At 45.1% G+C, this 15,831-nt stretch overlaps 1 protein-coding gene across 1 annotated transcript; it reads left to right on the top strand.

The window, feature by feature from the left end:
- The first annotated feature begins 2,268 nt into the window (after positions 1-2,268).
- Positions 2,269-14,364, top strand: LOC127616586 (junctional cadherin 5-associated protein). Its single transcript, XM_052088259.1, has 4 exons — positions 2,269-2,428; positions 5,996-6,408; positions 8,264-11,980; positions 12,472-14,364. Exons 2-4 carry the CDS (start codon positions 6,074-6,076, stop codon positions 12,479-12,481), a joined length of 4,062 nt encoding a protein of 1,353 aa, XP_051944219.1. The 5' UTR covers positions 2,269-2,428; positions 5,996-6,073; the 3' UTR covers positions 12,482-14,364.
- The last annotated feature ends 1,467 nt before the right edge of the window (positions 14,365-15,831 follow it).

Below are 15,831 nucleotides of genomic sequence, written 5' to 3'. Positions count from 1 at the left end.
CTGCCTTCTTGAATATATCTGTCAAGATTGATATTGGTTCCAGACAGGAGAAGTCAGCAGATTGGGTTACTAGGCAGAATCACAGCTAATGCAGTACTTCAATTTGACCGCTAGAGGAAGACAAATATCCCCAACGCTGGAATCTGATCTTGGCTGCCACGCGGCCTTATTGGTGCTGTTTTTAGGAGATGGGGAACCCATCAGCTGTCTCCTAGGCAACCAGGGCTGGGGACAAGAGAGTGTGGAGCTGAGTGTGTATATCTATCTAAGTGTGTGTGCGTGTTTGGAAGCAGACGTCCAAAAGGGTTCATGGACTAAGGGGAGGTCATTAAGAAGTGATGTTTGATGAGATGTGGTAGCATTGTTTTTCACCACAGTGACCTTCACATGCAAAGTGACCTTGACATCAACATAGAGCCATGGAGGGATGACTTCAAAAAAAGACAATAGCAGTCATCTGTGACCCATTCAGTCCCAAAATAGAACAGGAGGAGGCAAAGCAGGTGACTTCGAGGTTTACGAGGGTCTAAGTCTACAGTCACAGTGATATAAAATCTCTGCCCTCTCCTGTTCAAATGCCAGGTTGATGTGATATAAAAATGACATCAATTTTAAATAATTTTCAAACTTTTCCCACTATTAACACGATCTTCAACCTGTTCAACTCAGATCTGAAAACATCTTTTTTTTTATAGAGGGCAGATTCAAATCAAACAACTGAGATGATGAGGTTGCACAAACGTGGACACTCTCTCATACCTGTGGAATTGGCTTTGTATAGAATTAACCAATCACATTCAAACTCATTTTAAATAGAAATCGGCAAACAAGTGCCACTCTCCTGGCTGTCAAATGAGTTCTGTGCATCTTTTTAATCTTAACACAACACAAGAAGACAAGACGCAATCTGCACTAGTCAAGAAACGGTGAATCCTGCACATACAGGTAAGTCATCCTGGCAAGGGGACTCCCCCATCTGCGGCCCGCTCATAAGGGTTCTCAAAATTTCCGCAGATGGTATTTTTTTGAGTTTTTTTCTTGCTCTTCTGGGGGTTAATATCAGAGGATGCCATTTATATTTGTCGACTGTGGGCATGTGAATCCCTTTGAGAGTTCTCCGTAATAAAAGGCTACATACATTAAATTGACTTGATTATTTCCCCTTTTTTTGTAAGACTGTTGAGGATTTTAAAAAGTTGCTTGTGTGACGTTTATAACAGAAAGGTGTGAGTTCACAATTTGGTATTTTTGTGGTTTACTTTTTCTGCGTGGGTTACTTGTTTTTTTGACACTGCTACTCTCGCACATCTGGTTTATGATAGTAATTTTTTTTGGTTTGGATAATTATGTTATTGTTATGAATATTATGAAAACCTGATGTGCCAATGAAAAAAATGTGGGCAAATTCAGAATATGCACACACACGCACAACTAGAAAGATCTTGAAAGACATCTGTGATTCAAGAAAAAAAATGTAAAAATTGTGAGCAGTGTAATTAAACTTTTGAGTTGACTGCTCCAACCACATTGGACATTGAGTGTGGCAAGTTATAGCAGTATTTTCAAAACTTTATGAGGCCCACTTGGAACAAGGCTCGGTTAGGACTACACTTACCTTACTGATGATGTACTGAACTGATGAAGTCTTCTGGGACGAGAGGTGAAACGTCTTTTACGACAACCGGATAAGTCCAGCTGCAATCGATTAAATGCTATGAGATTGGAATGACCTGGTTGAATGGAAAGACTCACAAGCATGTTGCTGTGTGAAATTGGCTCTGGGGTTCCATTGTCATGACAATTGTCAATGCAAATACTTGGAGCGAAGTTTCACCGCATGCGCCGCCTACTAGGTATGGCGGTAAAAAAAGTTTAACAATTTCTCATCGCCCAGCTTCCAAGAATGTCTTCTTCCTTTTGAAATTGACTTGTGAGAATTCACTGATAAGAACTCTGGAATTCCGCCAAAATGGCCGCTTCCACCAAAATGGCCGACTTCCTGTTGAATTTTGGACATAGCTACTTCAAAGTTTTTCAAGCGTCCTGACATTCTTGACGTGTCTACCTAATTTCATGTGGAATAGTGGAAAACTTTGGAAGGGACCTTCCAAAAAGCAGACGGTGGTGCTCGAGTCCAAACGATACTCTTGTTGTTAGAAAGCAAAGTTGAAAAGAGAGTTTGGAAGGAATCGTTTGTGCAAGCAGCGAGTGAAGAGGAGCGGCAGCCCACCCCACCCTACCTTCACCCCCCCCCCTCCAGCCTTCCTCCCTCCCTGCGTGTGTCTCGGGGAGCCCATGCAGTCCAAGGCAGCCAGCAACCGGCGCGTCCTCCCCGCCTACCAATCGGCATGCTCGGCTCGGGATCCGCGCTCTGTGAGCAAGCCGAACCGCAGCGAGCGGCCACGCACGCACGCACGCATCTCGCCAGGTATGTCTCAACACGAAAACGACATTTTCATTTCTTTCATGTATGCGTTCTTCCAGAGCAACGTGCAGAGCCCATCGCCGGCTGCATGGTTTCTAGGGAGGGGTTGCTATGCATGCTTGTGCGCGTGTGAACGCGCGTGAGCGTCGGTAAACACTCCCAGTTTAGCGCATCTGCAACTTGCGCGTTTTGGCTTTAATTCTTATGATTCCTCTCATTATTTTTGGTGGTGTATTTTTTCCCTCCTCCCGTTCGCGGGGAGGGGTTGGGTCGCAGCATGGCCGCATGTGCAACTTGAAGTGCAGGTGCATGCAGCTGTCTCCAGGCAGGTAGATGATAGGGCTCATGATGTTGCCATATTGCGGTGTCCCCCTCCCATAGCATAGCATAGTAGCATATAGCATGGTATGGCATGCAGCCGTGAGGCGTGGTGCACGTTAACCATGTATTATTGAAGGCTCTTTGCTATGATACATGTTTCACCTGCATGATTCATTCATGGCAGGAGGATGAGCAGGCATTCACGAACTGAGAGTGAGTGTGCATATGTGATGGTGTGTGGGTTGCTAGGTAAAGATCCAGGTACACTCCCCATGCTTTGATACATGTGTATGTACATTATTTGGGACGTGTGGAGTGTTAATTTATGCACATCAGAAGTGAACCTTATGTGAGCTCCTGCTTGAACAACTTTGAGATAGTGGCAAATGTTAACATGTACACACTTTTAGTCTGAATAAGTTTGCACATGCTTTTTTTTCCCTTTCTTTCTTTTTTATCCGCCCGTGTGGAAGCAAACAGTAATACCTTGGCTGTTGCTATGCGAATTAGAGGGACTTTGAAGTCATGACCTTGTGTAAGTTGACTGGTGGTGCATTCAGTGAGCCTCACGCCCCAAAAGTAGTCATGCACTTAATAAAAAGTCAAGTGGTGGTGTATTCATTGCCCCTCGGTTCCGAGAATAAGTCATCTGGTGAATTTACTTGCTCTCGAGCATATACTGAATCAGTGCATTCGCTCCCCCGCAGTTACAGTGAGTAAGTTGAATGGCGGTGGTGCAAGTTGAATGGCCCTCTTATTGTACCACATCGAGTTGTATCATATTTTATCGCAATGTGATTAAATTGAATTGAACTGAATTGAATTTGAATTGAATTGAATACAACTTTATTGTCAAATTGAATACAACTTTATGTGATGTAACTAATCATATACCATCCAATCATGGCTTCATATTACATCATATCGTAATGGACCATATTGTCATACCATAAATGGTATCTTATCGTCAGGTTTCATGTAGCATTGTATCACATCATATTGTACTTGTATCACATTTCAGTGCATCTATTGCTATAATCGATTGTAATTTAACACATCATATCCGAGCATATGTATCGTATGTACGGTGTTGTGTTGTATTGTATCGTGTCATATCACAACCTATCGTACTATATCATCCTGTATGCTGTCGTATCATAATATATCTTATCCCATCACATGTCATCATGCATGATATCATGATCTTTTGGAATATATTACACCCTATACAAAACTGTACTGTATCTTATTGCGTCCCATCATATAATATTGCTATATATCATAATTTGTCATATTGGATTATGCCATACCGTATCATACACTCTTAAAACATTTGGGAGAAAAAAAAGAACTCAATATTGGTCAAAAAGGGATGTACACCACATTTGAGGTTAGTCATATAACCCCCAAAAGATGGGTCAAATGAGTAATCCACTTTGAGGTGTAAAGGACGATTAAAAATTGATATATCACATGTTTTAACATGAACAACACGGATTGCATCGCTGAAATCAACAAGTGGTTCGTCTGTGCAGCAAATGAGCTGTGATGCCTGAGTCTCTGGAAATGATTTGGAACCCGAAGCACGGAAACTTACTACTATGGAAATCTATGACAAATGTAACTATTGCTAGGAAGACCCATCTGATAAAGCCTTCGTTAATACAGGCTGACAAAGAGACGAGGACGGAGTAAGTGACCAAGCATGTGCTTCTACCTACGGCTACAAGCAATGCTTAAAGTCACATTTAAACATTCTTAACTGCCATGAAAGTGTAAAAAGGCGTGAGGAGAAATGCTTTTCATTCATTTAATGTTTCTTTTTCTCTAAATGGAGCGTCAACAGAAAAAATACACATAAAGTCCCCCGCCCCAAAAGACAAAACACTCATACAATCTATGTCCAGTCCAAAGTTTATGCGTTTTTATGGCTCATATTTCCCTAAATTATATGACATCAGCGTCTGATGCTTCTAGTGCAGTTTGTACATGTAAAGAATCGCTTCATTGCGGAGTGAACTGCAAAGTCTCCTCAGATTTTCCAAAATGCAATCTTGCTAAAGTTAAAAAAAAAAAATCATAATAGTAGTAATGTCCAGGTCACCTTGAAGGAGCTTGTATCAATTTGTCATTTTTATGACATCATGACTCATCGTTGAAGTGAAAGTCCGAAGAAAAGGACCAAAATGTTCATACTCTATATATAAAATGGGGAAAATGTCAAAACAGGATAATACGTGAGAATGTTTTTTATCTATCCATCTATTTTCTAATCTACTTTATCCTCATGAGGGCCGCGGGTCCCGGCAGTCTTCGGGCAGTAGGCAGGGGACACCCTAAACTGATTCCCAGCTAGTCGCAGAAAGATTTTAGGAATGTCTCAAGTCATTAATGATCAAAATTGGGTTCATATAACTCATTTTGTGATCATCCAATTCATCCAATACATCCAATCAGGCTTTATGAGAATGTTTTTTTAAGTGTGATGGCCGAGTACCCAATTGTTACCTAATTATTTATATTACATCTTGTAATTTATTGTATTTTAATAGTGTGTTGAAATATAGCATAGAAGCAATCGCATCAAATCACACAGTATTGCCTTTAATCACAAATGTAAATGTATGGTCTAAATGTAGTGTATCAAAATGTCGTATGACGCATCCCAAGGATTTGTAGCCTATTGCACGGTATCTCATCTCATTTAATATAGTGTATAGCAATATCTCATAATATATTGCAACAAACAGCCCGGTGGTCCAGTGGTTAGCGCGTCGACCTCACAGTACAGGTCAATTCCAGCTGCGGCTTCCCTTTGTGGAGTTTGCATGTTCTCCCCAGGCCGGCGTGGGTTTTCTCCGGGTACTCCGGTTTCCTCCCACATTCCAAAAACATGCACGGAAGGCTGATTGAACACTCTAAATTTTCCCAAGATTTGAGTGTGAGCGCGGATGGTTGTTCGTCTCTGTGTGCCTGGCGATTGGCTGGCAACCGGTGCATCAGGGTGTCCACCACCTACGGCCCGAAGACGGCTGGGATAGGCTCCAGCTCTAGCACCCCCCGCGACCACCCACCGCATCACGTTGCACGTGTCGTATCATATTGTATGGACATGAATCGTATCAGAATGAATCACGTCTGAATTTAAATTGATTGTGTCACACGGTGTTGTGTTTCATGTAGGCTGGTGGCGGAATAATGTGTTATCCCGTTATTTCTGTTTTTGTTTTGGGGTCCCTTCCCCCAAAGTGATGGCCTCTGCTGAGCAGCGCAGCGCCTAAGGCAAATACAGACCTTCGCGCCCCCCGCCCCAGGACGTGCGCCGCCATGTACAGCGTGGAGGACCTGCTCATCTCGCACGGATACAAGCTTCCCAGGAGCGGCCCGCCGTCGGCCACAGCTTATGACAAACGGCCTGCCGACTGCCAGCGTGAGCTCCTGCTGGACAACCGGGCGGGCCGGGCTGCGGCGGTGGCAACGCTCAACGGCTATGAGGTGGAGCGTGGCGGGGCCTCGGCGGGCGGCAGCGGCTTATACAGCAGCAGGCCGGCGCCCCTCAAGGGTTATATGGACAATGAGGGTGACAGGAGGAGGAAGGAGGCCTTCCTCGGTATCCTAGGTGACGCTCAGGCTTTGGGTGATTCTCTGGCTACAGACAGCGGGTGAGTGCTTCTCCCCACTTTTTATTTTATTTTATTTTTTTTACACCTTTCCCTTTCCTTTCGTCAGCATGCAAAAGCTGCACTGCAGGTCCCCCCAACTCCCACCGCGCACCCGCCTTGCTGCAGCAGCACAGCTGACATATCTCGGGCCGGCTTTCTGACAAAAGCTTGATGCATTTGTGTGCGCAGAGCTAGCATCAACCCGGTTGGTGACAGATGAAAACAACAGCAGAGTGAAAATGGAGGTCGGGGGGTGAATTGAACTTGCGTCAAGGCACAGCACAGTGTCACTCCGTTGTAAACACTGGCACACCGAATCCCATCCGGCACGTGCTCTGTGATGTCAGCATGTTGCTGGGCAAGTGTGCGCGGCTCCCCCCTCAGCCATACACTAGCATATGCTGCTCGTGACTCAAACACGCACGTACAGCGCGGGTCACACATGGCATGTTCATTCATTTGTCGCGGTTATTTGACACGTGTTGAATAGTTTTTAATACATAGTGATTAAAAAAAAAACACCTCCAATAATCATTAACCCTTTGTAGAAAACATTAAAGTGCTCGGGCATTCAATAGTTTAATTATTTCAGAATATACAAAAATAGATTTTATTGTTGTACTGTTCATAATAAATTTCTTTTAATTTTTAAAGTCATTTTAATATTTAAAAAAAAGCCAAATGTTGCAAGTATTGCCTCATACGATATCTTATTGTATTATAATGCATTATGATATTGCATGGCGTCCTATTTGATCAAGATATGTCATAATGCCTCATAATGCGTGCGATAATATATATCACGATTTATCGGACCGTACCGTATCAAATTATTTTCACGGTGTCTCACAATATATCGTGTCGCATAGTTTCTCACTGTACTGTTAATGAATTGTAATGGATCACCAAGTATTGAAATGTTTCGTAACGAATAAGCGATGTATTGTATCTTGATGTATCATATGTATATCTCGTCATATATCGCAATGAATCACGTGGTAGTGTGTATTTTAATGTATGGGAATATATTGTGATATATCTCAGTGTATCGTATCATGATCTATCGTATCAGATCATATTGCATCGAATTGTAATCAATGACGCCGCTTCACACTCCCTTATATGCATATTCTTGATTTCTTTTTTTTTTGGTTTCTGCAGCTGTAACAGAGCGCTTCACAGAACAGTTAACATAAAATAACAATATAAGAACTGCTTCAAACAACAAGGTGTGTGCAGGGATAGTGGTTATGGTGGATCCAAATGTTTGTGATATGTTGATGGGTTGCGTTTATCCAGACTTGCACTACTGAAGCCTTATTTTTCAACGACAGCCCTTTAAGTAAAGGTCGGCACAATTAAAAATGCAGTTCATATTGCACAAACATCACAATTTGCGTCATTAAGGGATGGCTGAGCAGTAGCTGACCTCAACACTTTGTTGGAAAAGCCATTGCATGCGCACACAAACACACACACACACACACACTCAAACACACGCACACACATGCATGGTATAATAAGTCTCTCATGTAAAGCAAGTCAATGTGTGGTGGAAAGCTATCAGTTACATGTTAGTGTATTGGCTTGGTTTGATTTATCTGACGATTATTTTCGACATGATGACGAGGGAAGAATATTCCGATAACAGTTCATTCTGCTCCATCCACAGATTTTGATTAGGCTGACAAGAATGGTTAGGGGGATAATGTCAACATTTGAAATTCCCGCCAACAAAGGCGTAAGAGGCCAGGCGGTGACTATGCACTAAAAGTGAAAAGCCTGCAGATTTGATGAATGCTTCAAGAAGAACTCTTACTAAAATGAAGTTTTTTTTCTTTTTGTTTCCTTGCAGTTTCTATGATGTCCCAAGTTTGACCTACTCCGAGCCACTAAGCCACGATGAGAGGGATATTTCTTACTGGCGGAGACGAGGACAAGACTTTAGCATTCTCCTGGACTATGCTGATGGCAGGGAGCTAAGGGCCTCTGCTGGAGCATGGAGACCACAGGCCCTTATAGCGGCCGAGGAACTCAGGGCGGAGAGGCAAGCGCAGCAACTGTGGGAGGAAATTTCCTGGCTGCGGGACCAAGACGCACCCGGTCAGCTGAGGGTGACTGGGGAGCGTAAGTGTCAGAGCCTTGGCACTGAGGAGTGGAGGCCCGCTGTGGGCCTGGGCAGGCAGTTGTCTGATGGGGACGGGGAAAGGTGGGCTTTAGAGCAGTATCACCTGAGGACGCCTGAAGGATTTTTTCACCCGAGAACAAAATCTAAATCTCAGTCTCTCCCAAGAGTTTTGTCACCTGATGGAATAAACAGCAGAGAGCTTATTCCATCCAGACCAAGCCAACCAGATCGACCGCAAAGGCTAAGCAGCACTCTTTTCTCCGGGCCCTATAGCCGGTATATTTATAGCAGCGCGATTGGCAAGGACCGGTGGGGCAGGAATGCTGGGCCAAGCAGTCATGTTGCACTTTTACCAAAGCCTAGGTTCAGTAGGCCTTTGAAGCCGCCATCGTATGAGATTCACCAGCAAATTCGGGGTAGCGCAGAAATGCTTGCGATAGACCAGGGTCTCAAGCTAAAAGACAGGCCTATCTTTTATTCTAGGGGCGGGGAGCTGCGGCATGACTATTTTGCACAACACTCACTCTCTGGAATGGAGCCCCCAGGCTACATCCCTCCCCCGTCTTATAAAAGAGTCCTACCCCCAAGAGCTGTGTCAATCAATCGTAACGAAATGCTAAACCTGCGGTGGCGCTCAGATTCCCTGCAGCCCAGCTCAGACCCCGGCAGATGGCTAACACGTCAGATGGGTGATTCATGGCTGGAACACTATGGAGATCGTGGGGCGTCCTATCGAAAACAGACACCCTCTGGACACAAAGAGCAACTGAGTCAAGTTCGTCAAGTACCAGCTGAAGACACAAGAGCAAATCAAATCTCAGGAGGGTCCGGTGGAAATTCTCTGACCGACTCAGACAAGATCCGGAACATTAACAAAGAGAATCCATCCGCTAAGAATTTAGGACAATCTACATGTGATAGTGCCTTTCCTCCCCAACAGGGGCAATCTCTCAATGCTGGGCGCAAGACGACCCTAACTGAAAATGATAGCAGTACTCGATGGAGCAACAGGGGATTGAACAAAAAAAGTGACAGTGTAGGTCCTGAACAAAATCGTAGTCAGTTTTTCCCTTCGTCTATTCTGGGGAAACCACCACCACCCCCGTGCAAGCCATCTGAACAGGTTGTCTCTGAAACTGTACCGGAAGTAAAGAAAGTCGAACAGCCCGAACTACTGGAGAAAGATAAATCCAAGAATCTCAAAAAGAGACTCAGCGAGACCATCTTTTGTTTGGTTTCTGTTCCGGTCACCCCGCAGTTAACTGGTACAATCCGTGATCAGAATAACAATAATGAGAAGTCACCGGACCCAGCCGATAGTCCCAGTGACAACAAAACAGGCCATTTAACGAACCAAAGTCTCCAAAGCACATCTTCAGCCGAGGCAGAGTTGCAAGCATTAACTGGTAGCATTGCGAGCAGCAAGACGAGTAGCCGAGCAAGCAGCAAAATGTTCAAAAAGTTGCCCTGCAGACCCCCTAAAATCAACCATTACAAAGAGCTGAAGTTGTCAGGATCTTGGCCCGCAAACCAATACCGTGACCAGGAGACGCAAACTAGCCCTGAGGCCGAAAAACCTGACCCTGAAAACAAGGAAGCACAAGAGGACCCTATTCCTGCTGCCACTGAAGCCCCTGCAAATAGTGGCGGTGTGGGGGGAACCACCTTCACTTTCCCTATCAAGGGAGTAAAGAGTCTAAAACTTTCCAGCAACAGCGCCTTCTCCCTGACCACTACTTTCTCCAACCAGCTGAACAAGAGCACAGCTCAGCAGCCAGCAGTGCCGCCCTCAGGAAATGTGGAGAGCAAACCAGCAGCGAACAGCGGGCAGGAGGTGTTCAAGGTTCCAGAGTTCCTGCTGAAACCGATCGTCAGCCAGCGACCATGGGATGCAGTCAAAGAGCTTGAGGCAATCCAAAAAGAGGTCCAGGATCAACAGCAGCATCAGAAACAGAGCAACAAACAGCCGAGCGTTGACAAGTGCATCGAAGACCTCAACGAGGCCTACAAAGATATCTTGGAGCTCGGCGCTGCCAGCAATAAAGTCCCAGATGGGTCCGTTGAAATCCCTGAGCGTATCAAAATCCGGCTGACATCCCAACCTCTCAACAAACCCAGCAGCCTTAGGCGCAGTGCAGTCAGCTGGTCTGTTGATCCCGAATACAGGGAAGTCAAGAGCGCCTTCTCGAGGCCTGCCACAAAGTCGGTCACATTCAGCAAACAGCTAAGGGAAGAACTTCCTGTGCCCCCTCGGGAGTCAGGCTTTCGAGAATACAGGGTTGTCCCTCATCTTCCACGTCGACGTAGCACCGACGGTAGGACCGTGAAACTGGACCTCCCGGACGAACCCATTGAGACGCCACTGTGCGACTTCAGCCCAACGACCAAAAGTGCAGCGGCGGAGGTGCCATGGGCGGACCGACAACCCATGCAGGACGCCTCCACGCTCACGAGCCCTCCGGACTATGAAGACATATGCCAGACTTTGCGGCACCCTCGGGATTCAAACGATCCTAATGACCCGGTGGGTCCTCAAGATCTCGATTCAGAGGAAGAGTGTCCTATTTGCAAAAGGGAGCTGGAGAACCAATTGAGACAGGGCCCGCTGCCTCCTCTCCATGAGGAGAACAGCTCGGATAGCTCGGTAAATCCAAATGGAAGTCCACCACAGCGTGCTGCAGTTGAAAGTCCAGCTGAGAATGCGAGGAAAATAGAACTGCAGAACTCAAGTACCGACCAGACAGGGTTTGATACGAGCACGAATGCAGGGAAAAAGGATTCATCAACACAAGACAATTTGGGAGAGGTTGCAGAAACTGTAGATGGATCTACAGATGAGCTAGCAGACTCCGAGGAACTGAGTCAAACGGAGTTGGTGGAGTCAGCACAGAGTGAAGTCACCAAGGAGGAAACGGCCGAATGTGTCAATGCTGACTCTGGACAAGGGCGAGTGGGACAAACCGACATGGCTTCGGATGACAAGCAGGAGCAAGAGAGGAAGCCAGTTGCGCTCGCGGAACATAGACTTGTTCTATGGACCCATCCAGGGCGAGATCACACCGGGTTGCCAGAGTTCCCACCAGAGAGACTGCCACTTTCAGTTGTGCCAAAGCTCGACCGCAGGCTGTCTCTGAGCTTGGAAGGGGAGCGGCGGGGCAATGCGCCACCTGACCGATTTGAAGCTCTGCAGAATAAGCTAGCCATTTCTCCTGGCCAAGGGGCCGTGGAACGCCTGGGCAGGATGCGGGAGGTGGACGTGATGTATCGCGTGAGACGCCTCAGCATCAGGAGCACTGACTCTGGGGAAGGAGACGGGGAGGGCAAGGACTCCCGGGATCCCTCCGGTGCTTTGCAGAGAGGTGGGGAGAGCAAAGATGAAGAAGTGGCTGGATCCTGCCAGTTGTTGGACGAAAGTGCGAGGCACGGTGACAAGTCTACTTTCAGGTAAGATAAGGACATTAGAAATAAAGTTTGGAGTTGTGTCACGAGTTGTGGTGTAGTAGTTCAGTCGCTTGATTTTGGTCCAGGGAGCATGGTTTCAATTCCCACTCAGTGTGAATAATTACCTACTGTATATGTGTCCTGTGAAGTGGACGATCCCAAATAACAGCATAGCATGATGCTTTATGACACTGGATTTTTTTCAGATTTCAAAATTAACTTACTTCAAGCTCTAGGACATTAGACATCGATGTACAGGAGGTCCTCAATTTTGCTACTTCTGTTGTAAACTGAGGACCCCCTGTATATTTTGGGAGCGGCTTAATCCCAATACTCTCTGATACCCTGATACTCCACAGTCTTGAGTGAATAGAATCTCACCGCAAAATTTCACACCCCAATTTTTCTTTTGGACCTTTCCCCCCCCCCCCCCCCCCCCCCCAAAAAAACACAGTGTGGTGACTGAGGTAACGACTCCTCTTTTTACACCGTAGAACGCTGTGATAACTGGAGACAGCGGCGATGGCGTGGAAAAAGACGGCGTCCATCGTGCCCCCATCTCAAGGTTTTAGCGCTCCACACAACACTGTGAACTGGCTGCCTAATTTAGAATGCCTTCATCTTCATCTCTTGACACTGAAATGGCCTTCTTGTCCGACGAGAGCATTGTGTAAACACCCTCACCCTCGGCTTGACTTCTAAGAGTGCTGTTCCACTGCCAAAAGGGAGGTGCCCCCCCCCCCCTCCACACACACACACTACCCAACCCAGCCTACCCCCAATAACCAACTTCTTCAACCTCCCCCCAGTCTTCTCCCGATGCTTTTCTCATTGGCAGACATTAAGCAACTCATCCATGCATACGACGACAGTGAATACACTCGAGAATCTGCGCATTACGAATGTAAGCATTAATTTGAGGGTCTTGCTATTATTTGCTGTACCAAAATAAAGTCACTACTGCAGCGGTGGCGCCACCGCTCATTGCGACTGTGTTCGGCTCGAGAACTGTTTTTGATTTCCTGTCATGGCTCTGCCTTTCTTTACCTCTGTGACATTATGCCCTCGCCAAACCACCCCCCTCCACCCGCCCCCCAGTTGGTAAGCTAATCACATGATCGCCCGCTCAGTCTATGGCATGCCGGTTGCTTTGCTCTGAAGTGAAGTTTGACTGGATCCGTGCAGCTCCCGCCGCGCAGGTACCTTCAGGAAGCAATAAAGATTGACAGCAACTCTATCACAACAATGATAAAAAGATCAAATAGAACACATAAAAAAAAAAGGAAGCGAGATAGAGCAATATTGTTATACAAATAAGCTGAGCGGTGTCGTGGAGCTACCTGTCGGAAGCGTTGTCTTGTGATCGTTCTACAGGGACATTGGTGTCAGGGTATTTAGGCTGCTGCTTTACGTCATCATATAGATGTACATCATCTATGTACAGCGCTTGACATGTTCATTAGACCACCGCCACCTATTGGATGAGTGGAGTTGACTTATTAGATTTTTGTGGTTGAAGTCATCAAACTTTGCTTTCAGCTCTGCCTACACTCAAATATAAAAACTAAATTCTTAGCATTTAAAAAAAAATCTGCCTAGTTTACAGGATTCTTCCAATTTGCCAAAATTTGTAGGTGACATTTGTTTGTAAGCAACCCCGGAAATGGCACGCATGCCCTGGAAATGATGGCCGGAAACAAAATGGCTGACTTCCTGTGTCTTTTCAGGTATGGCTTGTTGAGACTTTTTTTTGGTTGACACGTGATAGAGATTAGTATTAAATTTTATGTAGCTAAGGGAAACTGGTTTGTGGGGCTGAATTTTCAAATTACTCCAGAGGTTGCTATCAAATGGAAATTTCCACCAAAATGAATCTAACACTTTGAAGAAAAATGACAGACTTCCTGGGTCTTTCAGCCTTGGCTACGTTTTTTGAGTTTTCTTTCAAAAGACATTGGTATTAAATGATAACTGATTTTGTGGGTTGGAGCTGGGCTTAAAATAGTTCAGGAGTTGCTATCAAAATGATCTTAAAATGGCCACTGAAGACCAAAGTGGCAGACTTTCTGCGTATTGAGGCAAGGCTAATTGTGATTTTTTTTTCTCTTGATAGACATTGCTATTAAATTTCTCACAGCGAAAGGCTTGAGGGGAGATGGGGGGGAAAGCTGATTTTCAAGGAAGTCCAGGACCCGCAACCTAAACATTTTACTAAAATGGCCACTCTCAACCAAAATGGCAGATTTCATGTGTGTTTTCAGGCATAGTTTTGTGATGCTTTTTTGTTGGTCTACTCATGGTACACATTGCTTTTAAATTCAATGTTGCTAAGGGAAACTTGCTCCATCATTTTTGACTAAAATGGTCTCTTTAAACATAAATGATAGGCTTTAGGGCGGCCCGGTAGTCCAGTGGTTAGCACGTCGGCTTCACAGTGCAGAGGTACCGGGTTCGATTCCAGCTCTGGCCTCCCTGTGTGGAGTTTGCATGTTCTCCCCGGGCCTGCGTGGGTTTTCTCCGGGTGCTCCGGTTTCCTCCCACATTCCAAAAACATGCATGGCAGGCTGATTGAACACTCTAAATTGTCCCTAGGTGTGAGTGGGAGTGCGAATGGTTGTTCGTTTCTGTGTGCCCTGCGATTGGCTGGCAACCGATTCAGGGTGTCCCCCGCCTACTGCCCGAAGACAGCTGGGATAGGCTCCAGCACCCCCCGCGACCCTAGTGAGGATCAAGCGGCTCGGAAGATGAATGAATGAATGAATGATAGGCTTTATTTGTGTTTTCAGGAAAGGCTTCCTGAGTCTTTTTGTCAGTCTAGTCATGACAGACAGAGTTGTTACCTTTCATTCGGGAAATTGGCTTTGGGGGCTCAATTTTTAAGATATTACAGGCAAAGAAATTTAATGATGACCAATGCTGGTGGTGGTCTAATGCATTTGTTAAGCATTGCATAATCATACATTTCACCGAGTATTTATTTTTCCTATCATCAGCTTTCTAATGTGTTTGCATAGTGTACAAAAAAATTAATATATACAAAGTATATATATTTTAAATATTTTAAGAGGTATTTTGTATTTTCGCCTTCAAGTTTTTTTTCTCCACCCATGTGTCTGTAGATTATAAACATACAGAGAGCGTCCCTAATTTTGTAGTGTGCTAATGGAAAAGTTTTGTTTGGTGGCGTTTGTCGCGTCGTCTCCGCCGTGTTTTGTTAGTGTCGCGTTGTCGTCGTCTTGTCTTCCAGCTTGCACTCGCCCGGCTCATCTGCTGGTGATCCCGTGGGAACCCCCCGCCCCCATAAATGGTTTCTTGGTTTTCGAAACTCGTGTGAAGGTTGAGAGATTAGCAAACATTCTGCTGCTATTGTGCACAATATCTCTGTCCAATGAAATACAAGTATCCCCAAAAACATCACGTCCAGTCACTTCCGTTGTTTTCCGCATAACATTTAAAATCATTCTTAATATTTGTGCTTTGCTCTCAGCATTCACACGTGATTTCCAGGGAGGTTGGGGGGGGTATCGCAATTCTTTGGTGGTTGTACTTGAATGCTACAATGCAATGCTGCAACTAAAACACAAATGCGCAAAAATATCTTTGAATTTTCAATAAATACAGGGTTTTTAGATAAGACTTTTTAAATAGAGAATGGAAAAAAAGACTTTTAAAAAATAGCATAGCGGTAGTCGTGTTTGAAAAGTTGTGTGTTTTTGCATTATACAGCATTGCATTGTAACAAGTCAACAACGAATGTGCGCAAATTATTTATCATGAATGAACATAATTGTTATGTAGCCTTTTTACTCTTGTAGCATTTTAGCGGTTGTGTCTCAGCATTTCTTGTAAATTTT

Source organism: Hippocampus zosterae, chromosome 15 (genome assembly GCF_025434085.1).
Source record: "Hippocampus zosterae strain Florida chromosome 15, ASM2543408v3, whole genome shotgun sequence".
NCBI classification, from domain to species: Eukaryota; Metazoa; Chordata; class Actinopteri; order Syngnathiformes; family Syngnathidae; genus Hippocampus; species Hippocampus zosterae.
The sequence above is the reverse complement of the archived record's forward strand: the minus strand, read 5'-3'. Positions and strand labels throughout refer to the sequence as shown.